Consider the following 13,230-nt stretch of genomic DNA (forward strand, 5'->3'; position numbering starts at 1 on the left):
TGCAGAGTCAAAAGCCTGGCCAGGGGGGCTTTCACTGTTTTGTTTTTATGCCTTCTATATGCATAACTGCTCTTTTATTTTAATCTGACACAAGTGCAACAACACAACCGGGATGAAACCCACCAAACAGCAAATGTCCCGGTAGTGCAAAGTCGTATGTTCCTTCCTGTTGATTAAATAATATTAGTTGTTATAAGCAAAGGTTTCTTTTGTAAATCATAATGTGTGAGCTATTAAATGTCAAAGCTCTCATACTTGGGGTGGGGGGAAAGAGGGAGGGGAAACTCTCAAGACTGGAGGGTCAAATAAGAGCTCTTCTGTCAGGTTTTTGATGAATATCATATTATACATGGATACACAAGAGTATGTGCTTGTATAGGTTTTGTGCTAGATGTGTAAAAACCAACATTTGCCCAGGTGCTCCACGGCCTCCAGTCCGGGCCGCTAGCTGCACGGCTAACTAAGCTATCTCGCAAACCGCAGCTTCAGTTAGCAGCAGTAAACCGTTTCTCTGGTGATATGCTGCCCCCTATTTGTTTGGAGTGCAGTTTCGACAGGTAGCCAGTTCTTACATATTGCGTCTTTAAAATGGCCAATGTCAAGTGCTATACATGTATATAACCGCTGATGATTTGCTATTATACTCAACCTAACTTCCTGTATTATACAAAAATACAAAATTGATCACCAAAAAATGCACATACACGATGATAAATATGTATAGTATATGATTTTATACTGTATCATATATCAAATCGCAATACTCTGGGGCTCTCGATCTGCCTGTTGAGAATCACTGCACTAATGGAATTAAAATGGATTATATGGATTACGCCAAGAAAAAGAAATCACCTGCTAAAGAAAATTACAAAAGGCAGCAATCTATACAGATTCATGTCTCCTCTAAGTAGTCAATGTCTATCAGTAATCCATCATGTTAATTCCCTCAAAAGGAGAAAAGCAAAAATCAACATAGTCCTGTCTGTGTCATCTATTATCTTGTTTTTTTCACCACTGTGTCAGGAATTGATTAACAGCTTCAGATATGATAATTATCATAAATCCCAAAGGCTGTTTGCTCTCTGCTTTTCTCAACAGCTGGTCGAACGAGGGCTGCACAAATTACTGCATCCTTATGATTTATGAGAACAATAACTCTAGCTGCACGGCAACACGGAAAGCAAGGGAATGATTGGAGGCCGAGTCTTTCATGAGCAACCGAGTTAATAAGTGTCACTGTCCAAATGCCACAGTTAATGAAGGAACAGGTTATTTTTGGAGGCTGTGCTACTGAGCATAACCAGCTCGCCACTGGGTGACAGGTTCCTCAAAAACATGCATGCAGTATGATCCACACACACATTCATACAAGCAGAAGGTGTAGTTTTTACCTTGCTGGAGTAAGGTCCAGGGATGAGCAGTTTCAGTGCTTGTCTTTTCAGCTCTGTCAGCCGAGCGTTGCAGTTCTCGCACCAGATCCCTCTTTCACTACCAGGGGAACTTCCGCTGCCTGAGGCTGGTGATCCTGTCCCAAAACCTGGGGAGCCACCTAGAGAACCGGGCGATTCTGTCCCAATCCCCGGAGAGATGGTCCCGGGGGATCCAGAGAAAGAGCCTGGCGAGGAGATTCCTGAGCCCGGGGACGGGGTGCCTGTGGAGCTCGGCATGGAGCCGGCTCCCTCCGGGGCCGGACGCGTGCTGGAGCGGGTGTTTTCCTCGTAGGTCTTCCGGTACCATGTGTCCGGGAAGAAGGAGGCAGATTTAGTCGGGGAAGTGTCGGGCACCTGTGGAAGAAAACAGCTTGATTAATGGGCCTTCTTGGCTGCAGACATTTTGAGATGTCATCACAGGAGAAGCACAGGTCTGAATATTAATATTAATTAACGATGACTGGATCCCCCACAGGCTTTGCAGGTCCAGGCCCCTGCTACCGTGCACGCTGCCTCACTGGTGGCTGAAAGGGAAGCATTTATGGAATGGATCCAACATTAATGTTATTGAAACGGTTATTCCTGATTACAGCCGTGCTTTTCTGCTTTTACAAGTCAAATGTGTGCCATGAAAGAAGCCCAGTGCACACAACAGGTTGCACAGGTTTGGATGAGACCAAAACAATGTGGAGGGGGTGAGGGCACTTGCCTTATATCATGTAAATTAAAGTCAAGATATTTGCATCCGCCTAGCCAGATTCAGCACGCTGGCTATTTTGAATTTATCAAATCATCCCTTGTTTGTGGGTCTGCTTAACATGTATCTGTTATTCATGAGAGAGAATCAAAAAACAAATGATCCTGTTCAAAAACTCACAGATTCAATATCCATATTTAGCCTCCAAGCCCACGACTGATAAAAGGTGAATAATCTTGCTTTGGAAAGAAACTTGCAGGCTAATCATACAGTCGACAGCCAGTTTAAAATGCACAAACGGGAAGCGATGTTAAACATTGACTGTGATGGTGTTGCAACCCAAGTTGAGGCAGTCAAAATATCAGATGCTGCCACCACTACCATCTAAACAGGATCAAGTCAGACTCCCTGTGGAGACCTGTGTTATATTTCTCTATTCAGACCGCCACATGGGATGGGAACATCAAATGAGCCACAAGGAGTTGAAAATTAGATCTTCTGCGGCTGGGTGAATCCAGTCAGAGAGAAGAGACCCACTGATGTGGCGCTGCCGGCGTGGAGAGGCTGCTGTATTCCCTCACAAGGTCTATAATAAAGAAGCAAGGCTGATAGGTGGGGACGCTCAAGGTGGGTTTAATGTGAGTTATAAATTAAGGCGCATTAGGGCTGTAGGAGGTGTGAGCGTGGCACCTGATTTCCTCAGTTAGTGATAATTAAGAGATGTGGGAGATCTATCAGTGAAAATGCAGACCAGTGTTGTGACACCATGAGCGGTGATGTGTGAAATGTGATCTTCAAAAAGACATCAATCAGCTGCATGGACACACATCTACTGGAATGGGCTATTGTGAGTTTCACTGCCTGGAAAAAAAAGGTGAGAAAACTACAGTTTCTCGTGAAAATGGGCGTGTGAGATGAAGTGCATGCATGGCTGAATGGATGGTAAGTTTTTTAAGGTACCAGAGGGGTGTCCACCTCTCCTCGGCTACTAGGATGAATCACCTACCCCATATTTTCTGCTCCGGCTGCTCACAGACCTCTCCTTGGTCCCCGACAGTGAAGTCATGTTGGGGGTGAGAGGAGGGGGTGAGGACAGGACAGGAGAGGAGAGGACAGGAGAGGAGAGGAAAAAGACCCTCTGCTGCTGTTTCACATTCAAAAAAAGAGACCACCGGATCGATTTCAATTAACCACAACGCCCCTGCAGTTTTCTCTTCTCAATCTGGAGGCGACCTCTTCCAAGCGCATGTGGAAACCGGTTACATCCCCATCCATCGCCAAGAGACACCCCGACCGCCCCAAAGAAGAAGAAGAAGAAAAAAAATCCTAGATGTTTTTTGTTTTCTTTTTCCTTGTGGAGAAAACCCTCGAACCACTTCTGAAAAGGCGAACTGATAAATCACACAGGTCGTGTGAGAAGGCAGCAGACCGCTCCCTGTCTGAAGCTCCCTGCTCAGCAGCGCTCCGGACTGGCATCGCACTCAGCCCTGCCTCTCTCTCCCATCAGCTCTGCGTCTGAGGCTGCCCAGGTGAAACAAAAAAAAAAACCTGCCTCCGGGGCAAAATCCCGCCTCACGGGCCACCGACAAAGTCACGACTCATTAGCTCGAGCGGGATCTGGCCGCAGCTCAGAGAGTCCTCGTAGGTTAACCTGTACTTCAAGTGTGAGACTATCTGCGCCCTCCTGTTGACTTCCCGAGGCTCCGCACTCTGCTGAAGCCAGCAGCGGACTGGAGAGACCGCACAGAGGCGCACATCTGGAGGAGGGCGGGGCCAACCCTGCCCCTCGTCGACCACAGGCCAATACACATCCAGAGGTTCCAGCTGAGTGGCAGGTACACTGCTGCCTGAGGGGGGAAGAGAGAAACCTGGACTTTTAATGATAGAGGCTGGCAACATTCATCTGAGATGTTGTTGGGGAGATGTGATTGTGTTTTTAACTCAGTTGAATGTTATTCATGGTGATTTCTCTGTGAATTGATGAGGCTTTTTGGTGACCTGTGGATCTCTGTGTAATCAAAATAAACAAACATACAGATTATTTTAGATTAATTCCAGTATATCTAGATATTTATAATCAAATTTTTCTATTAACAGGTCACCACAAAATAATAATGAGGTAATAATAAGTGTTCCCCAATCAGAGTTTCAGGAGAAACAGCAACTGGACATAAGAAATAATGTAATAAATACATAATAAACAAATTGAGATTTACAGAAAATATAAATGAACAGTTAACCGACCCAAATAACTAAAACACTGACTGGACTTAAGCTACCTGGAAGTCTATTCTCAAACTGTGGTATTTTGTATCACTGCTGGTACACAAGCTCCCTCTAGTGGTACGTAGAGGAATCAGAGATGTGTTTTTTGAAAATGCCTTAAAAGCATATGAATCACCATCACTTTGCGGTAACAACAACAGTTTCCAGGTAGTGGTGACATGAGAAATCGGCAAACTTGTTTATTTCTGTTGTCATTTTTATCCAGTGTAAAGATGTATACCTAAACATCTCAGTCCGACTATCTGATGTTCTGATGTTTCTACTGTGCTGATTTAATTAACTATATTGCTTTGCTAGTGTCTTTGATGTCATCACAGCAGCATGCATGCCCTGAGACGGTCCTAGAAGGTTTGAAATCCCCCCCCATCACAGAGTAGGGGCCCTGAACAACATTTTGCTTCGGTCCCCCAAAAAGCTAGAAACAGCCCTGAGATGGATGGATGAAGATGACGATGAAGCAGCAAGTTACAGAGAGAAGCTTGGTTACAACTGAGATAGGGACTGGACCTGGATGTTGACAAACGGAGCAACTGACCAGCGCCATGAAGCTGCGGTTTGCTAGCTTTAATCCTTGACTTACTCTGACAAACACATTTATGGGCCCCTGCAGTAACCTCTTTTTTCTTGGCCCACGTGGCCTTTTAGAGAAGTGACCTGCAGTCATCTGTCAGTGAAAATCTCAGTCAAATGTCAACTGAATACTGAAGAGTTATGAAGGGAAAGGTAAGAGTATATGACTGAGAGTCAAAAATCAATCAATCAATCTGCATTAACATTAATGCCCTCTGATAGGCTAATGGAGGAGCCATTTGAGTGTTTTAGGAACCACTGTATTGTAACAGAGAGCAGTTTATGAGTGGTTACACAGTGCCCTCTACTGTTGCCATAAAGTTATTACGTGAGCGACACAGACACCCAACAGCTGAGTGTATGAAGAGCAAGTTGGATTGTGTTAAATCATCTGTGGCTAGGCACTTTAACAGTCATAACCACAGTTTGAGTGGACTACGTTATATGGGCATTGAGGCAGTGAGGTGGTAACAGGGACACAATCCTCCTCCAGAGAGAAGCGTATTGGATGGACCTCCTCGACACTTAGAAAGGGAGTGAATGAGGAGATTTCATTTGCTTGTTCCTTGTGAGATGAATATGTGCTATTTTGTTGTGAGATTGTGTTTGTATGAGACCCTGTGTGTGTGTGCTCTCCTTGGAAAGGATACAGCTCCCCCTATTGGGATATACCTGTTGTGCAACCTATAATTAGCACACCTGTGTAGTCTGACTGTGACTTTGCCAGAACACACGCTGAAGAAGGGCGTCTTGCCCAAAACGTCAAGGCATACATACATCAACATTACTTCAGTACAGCAGTTGCAAAAAAGTGGGCTTATACTTATTCATATTAACTCCACTGTTACTGGATGTGCTCAGTGGATCCTTATAACTCCTAAACCACCAACATAATAGTGTGAAAAGCTCGTTTGTGCCATATTTTTTCAAAACACTGACAAGCTGCATAACCTGCAGCAGCTGACTGATTGTGAGTGTCTGCCCGGCCTCTAACCTCTCAGCTAGTTTTATGTTGTTTTGTTTTGTCAAGTCCTCTTAACGTGACAGCATCACAACCCTGTAAGATGCAGTCATGAAACTTCACAGGTGAGATCAAAACGAAGGCCGAGTTTTACTCATCAGTACTGAGTACTCATGTAATAAAGTGGTAATAGTATTTTAAAGTTAAATAAACTTTAGTTAATAATTATTTGACTGTTAACAAATGATTAAATGCTTTATACACCATTTATTAAGCAACTGTAAAGGTTTAGAAACACCAGTTGCGACTTTATAATGACCATCCAAATAATGTTTATAGATGAGCTACACAGTATTTATAAAACAGCATCATAATTGTCAGTTCCACCTTTACAATAAACAATTGCCAAAGAAATGTTTATAAAGCATTTCATTGTTTGTTTACAGTCTAAATACTATTAACTAAAGTTTGTATTAACTATTAATTTACCATTTAATAATGATTATAAAATGTTACCATGCATTCAGTTTAAGTTGCCTAAGTGTGGGAATCAAACCCCAAACTCTGCCAGAGATCGAGCCACCCTCAACATGACCTGTGAATAGTTTGAAGGAATAGTTTGACATTTCTCTTTTTATTGCCTTCATGTGATTGGACAGACCAGATGTGGGGGGGTCACACTGCGACTTGGGACAAATATTCTGGATTTATCAAAGTTTAATAACTCTGTAACATGTTGACACTTTATATTTACTTTTTGCTATAACAGACATGGTCTATTACGCACACACACAAAATGTGTTCATTGATTTTCCAGATCACAATATAGTATAGGAGGCAACACACAAACAATATTTTAACCTGACAGAATATAACAATAATGTAATCATTTGTTCACAATTAAAAGTTACAAACTGGGAAGATGGCCCTGGATGAACTGGCGACTCATCCAGGGGTGTACCCTGGCCTTTGCCCGGTGAGAGCTGGATTTGGCCCCAGTAGCCCCGCAACCCCCCAAAAGGGGGGATAAAAGCGGCAACACCCCGCGACCCCAATAGGGAAATAGCGGAAAGAAAATGAGATGAGATGAGATGAGATGAGATGAGAAACTGGGAAGATTGTCCTGGTGTAAATGTGAGGAGATGATGATTTGTACGTTCACCTCTTTACTGGAAAAAGACCATCTGTGGTTGAAATAATCAGATCAGCCTGAATAATCAGATTAACTGTGAAAACTAATAAACAAAGTCTGTAAACAATGTTTCAACACAATTAATTCCGAGCTTTACAGGTCAGACATAGGGAAAGTAAAAGTCTGGCCCATTGGCACTTGAAAAAGTACAGTAGATGAATAGGCCTGCTTCATGGTCCCTAGACCAGTGATTCCCACATTTTTAAGTTTGCGACTCCTTGAAATGTGTTCTTTCAATCCTTTGCCTCGGTTCAAATCAATTCAAGAGTGATTTTTTAGCCAATTGAACAGGAAACATCTAAAGAAAACTTAAAAAAAAACTGAAAACTAACCAGAATTTGTAATATGACCTGTCGTCCTCCGGTGCTGTAGGGGGCGGTAGCGAGCCTGCCTGTCGTTAAGGCAACCAGCCTTGAAGATCTGATCCGCGAGTTGCAGCAAACACAAAGTGCATTCCCTGTTTCTCAGGAAGGTGTCTACGACTTGTTGGTTTGCTTAGTATTTCATGTTTTGTCGCACTTTCGAGGTCTTTTTTCAGTCCTTGACAGGCAGCGAATGTGTACATACGCGGCAATAACTTTAGTCTGTACTGTCGTTGGCAGCTAACCCTCAAAACAAACAGCTGAATTCAAGGTTTTAAGGTGAGTGGCTAACTTAGCTAACATTAGCGTGAGTTTTATATCAGGTCAAACTTCGTCCCTTCTCTCATTCATTGGAGGTGTGCATGTGCAAAACATTGGGCGTTGCATTAAATGTTTTAACGTGAGTCACCTTACCTGCAGGCAGGCAGTGCAGAGGATTAGCTGTTGCTAAGTGTTGTCAAATACTGCGTGTAAACATTATGTTTGTTAGGCCATGTAACTAAATAAACAACAATCACTGCTCAGTGCTTGTACAACTGTAGTTGTTTTCCGTGTTTCTTTGTTTTCTTGTATGCTTGTGTCACGTCACAGCCTGTTTGCTAGCAGTTCAGTAAGCTAGCCTCTGTCCAACCACCGTGTTCTCCTAGTAAACATTGTGATGTGTTCAAGTGCACTACTGACGTGTTTTTAGTTTTTTTTGGTGGTTAAGCCCGGTGTTTGCACGTATATGGCGTCACCTTTCTCGTCTTTAAACCATGTGCTAAACTGTTTCCTTACTGTACTGTCTGCACTGGTGTCAGTATGTGTGTGTATGTGTTATCTTTGACACACACAGTGTTGTAGAGTCATCTGCATAAAACCACAACAGAGATAGTGAACCAGTTAAGGTAGACTTGCTTGTTTTGATCTCGTTTCAATGGCCTCAGGCTGTCCTATATTTGGCATGTCAAAAAAGTATGTAATTAATTAATGTAGTGTGAGGATGATACGGCTTGACTCTAAAGCGAAACTACTTCCAGCTCGATAAGGCCCAGAGTTGCAGGTTCCTCGAACAACATTTCCTTAACTGTCCCTTTCTCTCTCTTCTGCCACACAGCTGTCAAACCTTATATCTATCTGACAGCCCTGGTCACATGGAGACTGAAGGACATCAGCCCTGATAAATGTCCCACCTTGATACTTAGGCAGACCTCTGATCTGATGAACTTGAGGGAATTTTTCCAGAGAGGGGGACTACACCAACTCATGCGACAATGAAAGGTGATCCAGCATGAAATCTTGACATTTCACTTTCTGAATGTTGTTGAGAGTCGGCTATATCTGACAAGCAGTGGAAACATGACTGTTAATGATCTTGCAGGTGGACCTCGGAAAACAAGAACAAGGAGACCTAAGAAGACGCCGACAGAGAAAGTCACCTCAGACGCTGCCTCCTCTCAGGCCACAGAGGGATCAGATGATGTGTCAGCATGTGATTTTACTGTTGTCAGCCAGTCTGCGGAGAGTTCCTTACAAAGCACACCAAAACGGGGCAGGAGACAAACAGGACAGACACAAGAGGCCTGCCTGACCTCCACACCTGTCCACAGCTCCTCCACTGACGTGCTGTCCAACATTTCAATGTCCCCTCCTGGAGCAAAACAAGTGGAGCTAGAATACACTGAACTTAAAACTCAGATAGAGGTGTTGATTGTATATTTTACTGATAATATAAATTGTTTATGCATTTTGAGTTAATTTCAGTGATATTCTTTAACCCCTCATAATATCTGTTATGTTGTAGAGATCAAAGGTAGATACGCCACACTCCAGATCAAAATCTCAAAGCAGACGTGGGAGGCGTCATACTCCACAACCAAGACAAGTTAGAACAAGGGCAACGAAGGAGAAAACGCAGAGCTGCAGTAAAACCAACGGTCCACCAGTCAAGTGCCGGCGTGGTAGGACACGGACGTCCGAGACAGGAGACACTACTACTCAGACACTCAAACGCTCCAGACCAAGGTTTGAATTGGAGAAGGCTGACGCAGCAGAGCAAGGTAGTGCCTTCTTAGTGTGTCTCATGCAGTGTCACTACAATACTTTTCTGAGACATTGTAGGAGATCACCCTCACAAATTGTGCACAAACCCCAATTTTTGTGGTTTATTTGCCTTAAAAGTATTGTGCTCCATGTGGACTTTTGTTTGCTATGGTAGCTACTGGTGCTCTCAGATCAGCTCATATTTTAAATAATGTAGGCGAGAAAAAATGATCTGTTTTTAATTCTGTTGTTTCTGCGCCCCACCCCCAACCTCCCCCAAAAGATTCGTCTTTGCTGTCCTCAGGTCTATCAATAGAGCTGAGTCACTATGAGGAACAGCTGCCGACTTTGCTCCCCGAGGAAGATGGGAGAAGTGATGCTGATGATGAGGAGCTACCAAGTTTCTTGATGCAGGTGGACAAAAGTAAGGGACGTTACAGCGACTGAATGCAAACCCCCACCAAAAGGAGTAGATATGGACTGAATTGTGTGTATACACTGTATACTGTAAGTGGATTGTGTTTGTCTTTCAGAGCCCCCGTCCATTACAGAAGGAGTGTTTGCGTGGGTCAAGTACAGAAATTATCCATTCTGGCCTGCATTGGTGAGTGCAAAGTCATTGATTTCTCTTTAAAAAAATGTTTTTATTTTGAACAATATATAAGATTTTTGCCTCGATAAAGAAAATCAGCCGTGTCTTACACTTGAGAAGCTTGAAGTAGTTAAACACATCCTTGAATTTACACTATAGTATAAGTATAGCTATACAACACAAACTTCATATAAGAGATAGGTGACTTTAGTTTCAAAGGGAAAATAAAAATTAAATAAATTCTCTGTGGCTTAAAATCAGGCCTGTAGTCAAGAAACAAACCCAGAAAGTCTCAATTGTTCGTTATTTTACTCTGCAGGTGAAAAGTGTGAACCGCAAGCAGAAAAAAGCCAGCATCTTATTCATCGATGACCCAAAGATTCACCAAAAGAAAGGGTAGGAAATACTATGTTTTGTTGGTACATGCCTCTTCAAGTGTATAGGACTGTGGTATAAGTTGTGAGGCCCCCAGGCCACAAAGTCTCAGCAGGATCACACATCTTGTACTGACAGCAGAGGTGTCTCAAAATAAGGTTATGTCAGCTTACTGTGCAACTAGATGTGGCCGTAAAAAGCCCTTTGTGTTCTGATGTGTGAATTGCTGGCACACTGTGAAATCATCAGAAGTTGTATGTTTGTGTTCTTAAGGTTTACTGTGGCTCTGAAAACCCTGAAGCCTTTTGACTGTGAAGAGTGCAATGAACTGGTGGTAAGAACTGCTCCTAAAGTTCATCAGTTTTCTAGTAATGATGTTTTCCTGACACAGTGGCAGACGATCTGTCTCTCATACTTGCCATTAGTGTAAAGCCAAAGAAGAGTATGATGCTGCCATTGACTGGTCCTTGGACCTCATAGGAGACTACAGAATACGGATTGGTGAGAATTGTCTGTGTGAAGCTTATACAGACAAAAACAGATAAAGCACACTGTTAATTACATGTGTTATGTGTGAACAATATCGTTCTGATACCAGTGAATTATTATCTGTATTAATCCTGTTTTGTCTTTTGTAGCATGTGGCTCATTTTCTGGCTCTTTCATCGAGTACTTTGCCCATGACATGAGTAAGTTTCACTGTAAAACATTCATCATCGTGGCACCACGGTTGTTAGCCTACTGCAGAAAACCTACAGCCCTACGTGATCCTGACAATGCCGTTTATTGCCGGTCTTCAACTACTCCAGGCTATCCAGTGAGGAGAACGTACCCGCAGGCAGCCTCCGAGAGACTAACCATCGCCAGCGATACTATGACGGAGGCGCCATGCGACGATCTTAAGGAGGACAGCTTTTGTGAACAGCAGGAGGAGGTCAGCAGGAGTTCAAAGAGGCTGCTGCCAGATCGGAGTCATGCCGCCCACAACCGCGCTAATGAGAAGCTGGTGCATTTCATCGTAAAGCAGCGCATGGTGGAAGAACACCTTCTGGTAGGACTAATGGAGCTACTGCATGTCTTGGATTAGCAAATGCTTTGCCCTAGGGTGTTTTACTAAAAGGGTTCATGGGAAGTAAATTTGTCAGTGTCATGTGATTTGACAGGATAAACCATTTCTACTTGTTGATGGCACAGGTTGTTGGAGAAACATACTTTATTGACTGTGCGTCAAGGTCACCACCACTCTGTCCCAATAACGCTTCAATAAACTATGAAAGTCTTCATCCTTTAATAGGAGTTGTATGTAGCACTAAAAGAGAACATGCAAGACGAGCACTTGTCCCTCGGCGAACAAACCCACAGTTCTCACTATTACTCCCCTTACAGGCTGTGATCCGTGGGCAGGAGCAGTCCAGATGGCTTCGCTCCTTCCTTAGTGCCAATCGGAGACGGGTGGTCAACATATACCTGGAAGATGACCAGCAGTTGGACCAGGTCTACTGTTACCTGAACGAGCTCTATGCAAAGACCACGGTCACCGCCGCTTGCCTGTCTGAAGTGAAATCCATGGAGCGTGTCCCCTTTGTCCTGGATGTGCTTCTTCCTGAGGTGAGCTGAAGCTCTCATCAGGGCTCGCCTGTGTTATTTCGCTCTGTTACAGTATATGGTATGTTTTATGATATGCAGTTCAGTTTAATTAGTAGAGTTGTGGTAATATTATTGTCCTCCTGTGCAGGCCATCATCCACGCCATAGCTGGGGTGAACAATGTCTCTGTGAAAAAGGCAGAGGAAAGGTACATGAAGGGCCGCAGCATCAGTAATAGGTAAGAGTTTGGTGCATTTAAAGCTGAAATAGACAACTCAAACCCTCTTCCCCTGTCCAAAGCAAAAAACCGCAGCTATACCAATTTGATCTAGAAACCCTGATCTCAGAACTATGACATGGCAGAATAAAACACTGCTGTATTAATAAGTAGGCAGGTTTTGTTACTTCCTGATATAGCAGAAAATTGGCGGTTTTGAACTGTCATGGGTCCTGCTGGTAAGGGGAAACGTTTATCAACTTTGACACACCAGCACTTTCCATCGAGCCGTTCACTCTCGTTTTACCTCGGTGTCCACCACTCTCCCTTTTCACCTTCTTTGCCTCCTCCCTCAGCGGGATTCATTTTCTTCAGTTCAGCGATACCTGGGGATAACAACTGGGGAGAGCAATGCTTCTTCCTGATTTGGTTGCGCAATGGCAGGCAGGCCAACTAGCATAGTGAATCCAATCTACTAGACAATGGTGTCAGTTTTCTACAGACATCACACTGTGCAATCAGTAATCAGCCAGTTTAAACATCAAGAAACTATAACACTACATACTGAATATGACAAGTGACTGTTTTGTTTTTTTATTTCAGAGAGCGGCAGGAGTTCGATCAGATGATCGAGCGGCAAATGAGTCAGAAGAACACGGCACTTGTGTTATTCTGACCCCGTCAGTCATGAAAAGTATTGTAAAAACAGAACCTATTTTTATATTGACTGCTGACTTGACTTTTCTAAATGTTTGTTGTTGTTTTGTTTTTGTTTTTCAAGATAATGTTGCAGCATGTGTGCCTTACATAAAAGAACATGAAACACTGTATATACTGGAATCACAAAAGCTGGTTTTTACAACATTAATAATGTTAACAAAAGCTTGACAATCTCATTAAACTGCATTATTGCTGTCAAATAAAATGACTTTACTCTGTT

The 13,230-nt window shown here is 43.2% G+C and overlaps 2 protein-coding genes across 4 annotated transcripts in view; one reads left to right on the plus strand and one right to left on the minus strand.

The window, feature by feature from the left end:
* kif26ba (kinesin family member 26Ba) overlaps positions 1-7,483 on the minus strand; it is a 91,290-nt gene extending 83,807 nt beyond the window's left edge. For 2 of the 3 annotated variants that reach the window (XM_084348565.1, XM_084348563.1), the window contains exons 1-2: positions 3,134-4,569; positions 1,392-1,784 (exon numbers count right to left, since the gene is read on the minus strand). In XM_084348565.1, the coding sequence (XP_084204691.1) occupies positions 1,392-1,784; positions 3,134-3,193 (453 nt within the window). In that variant the 5' untranslated portion in view covers positions 3,194-4,569. Of the gene's footprint in view, positions 1-1,391; positions 1,785-3,133; positions 4,570-7,468 lie in introns of those variants that run through there. The other variant, XM_084348564.1, reaches the window with a different exon arrangement.
* Positions 7,484-7,537: 54 nt separating this feature from the next.
* Positions 7,538-13,230, plus strand: LOC311254698 (PWWP domain-containing DNA repair factor 3B). The gene is made up of 14 exons (XM_084348596.1): positions 7,538-7,777; positions 8,595-8,758; positions 8,859-9,181; positions 9,282-9,537; positions 9,804-9,944; positions 10,054-10,124; positions 10,432-10,508; positions 10,761-10,821; positions 10,913-10,988; positions 11,126-11,176; positions 11,297-11,538; positions 11,874-12,095; positions 12,223-12,311; positions 12,894-13,230. The coding sequence occupies exons 2-14, from the start codon at positions 8,752-8,754 to the stop codon at positions 12,964-12,966; spliced, it is 1,689 nt and encodes a 562-aa protein (XP_084204722.1). The 5' UTR covers positions 7,538-7,777; positions 8,595-8,751; the 3' UTR covers positions 12,967-13,230.

This window comes from Pagrus pagrus, assembly GCF_965226575.1.
Source record: "Pagrus pagrus genome assembly, chromosome: 1".
Taxonomy (NCBI): domain Eukaryota; kingdom Metazoa; phylum Chordata; class Actinopteri; order Spariformes; family Sparidae; genus Pagrus; species Pagrus pagrus.

Coding starts and splice junctions, on each gene's coding strand:
- LOC311254698 (XM_084348596.1), top strand. Junction 9,182..9,281: donor AACTTAAAACTCAGATAGAG/GTGTTGATTGTA, acceptor GTTATGTTGTAG/AGATCAAAGGTAGATACGCC. Junction 10,125..10,431: donor ATCCATTCTGGCCTGCATTG/GTGAGTGCAAAG, acceptor TTTACTCTGCAG/GTGAAAAGTGTGAACCGCAA.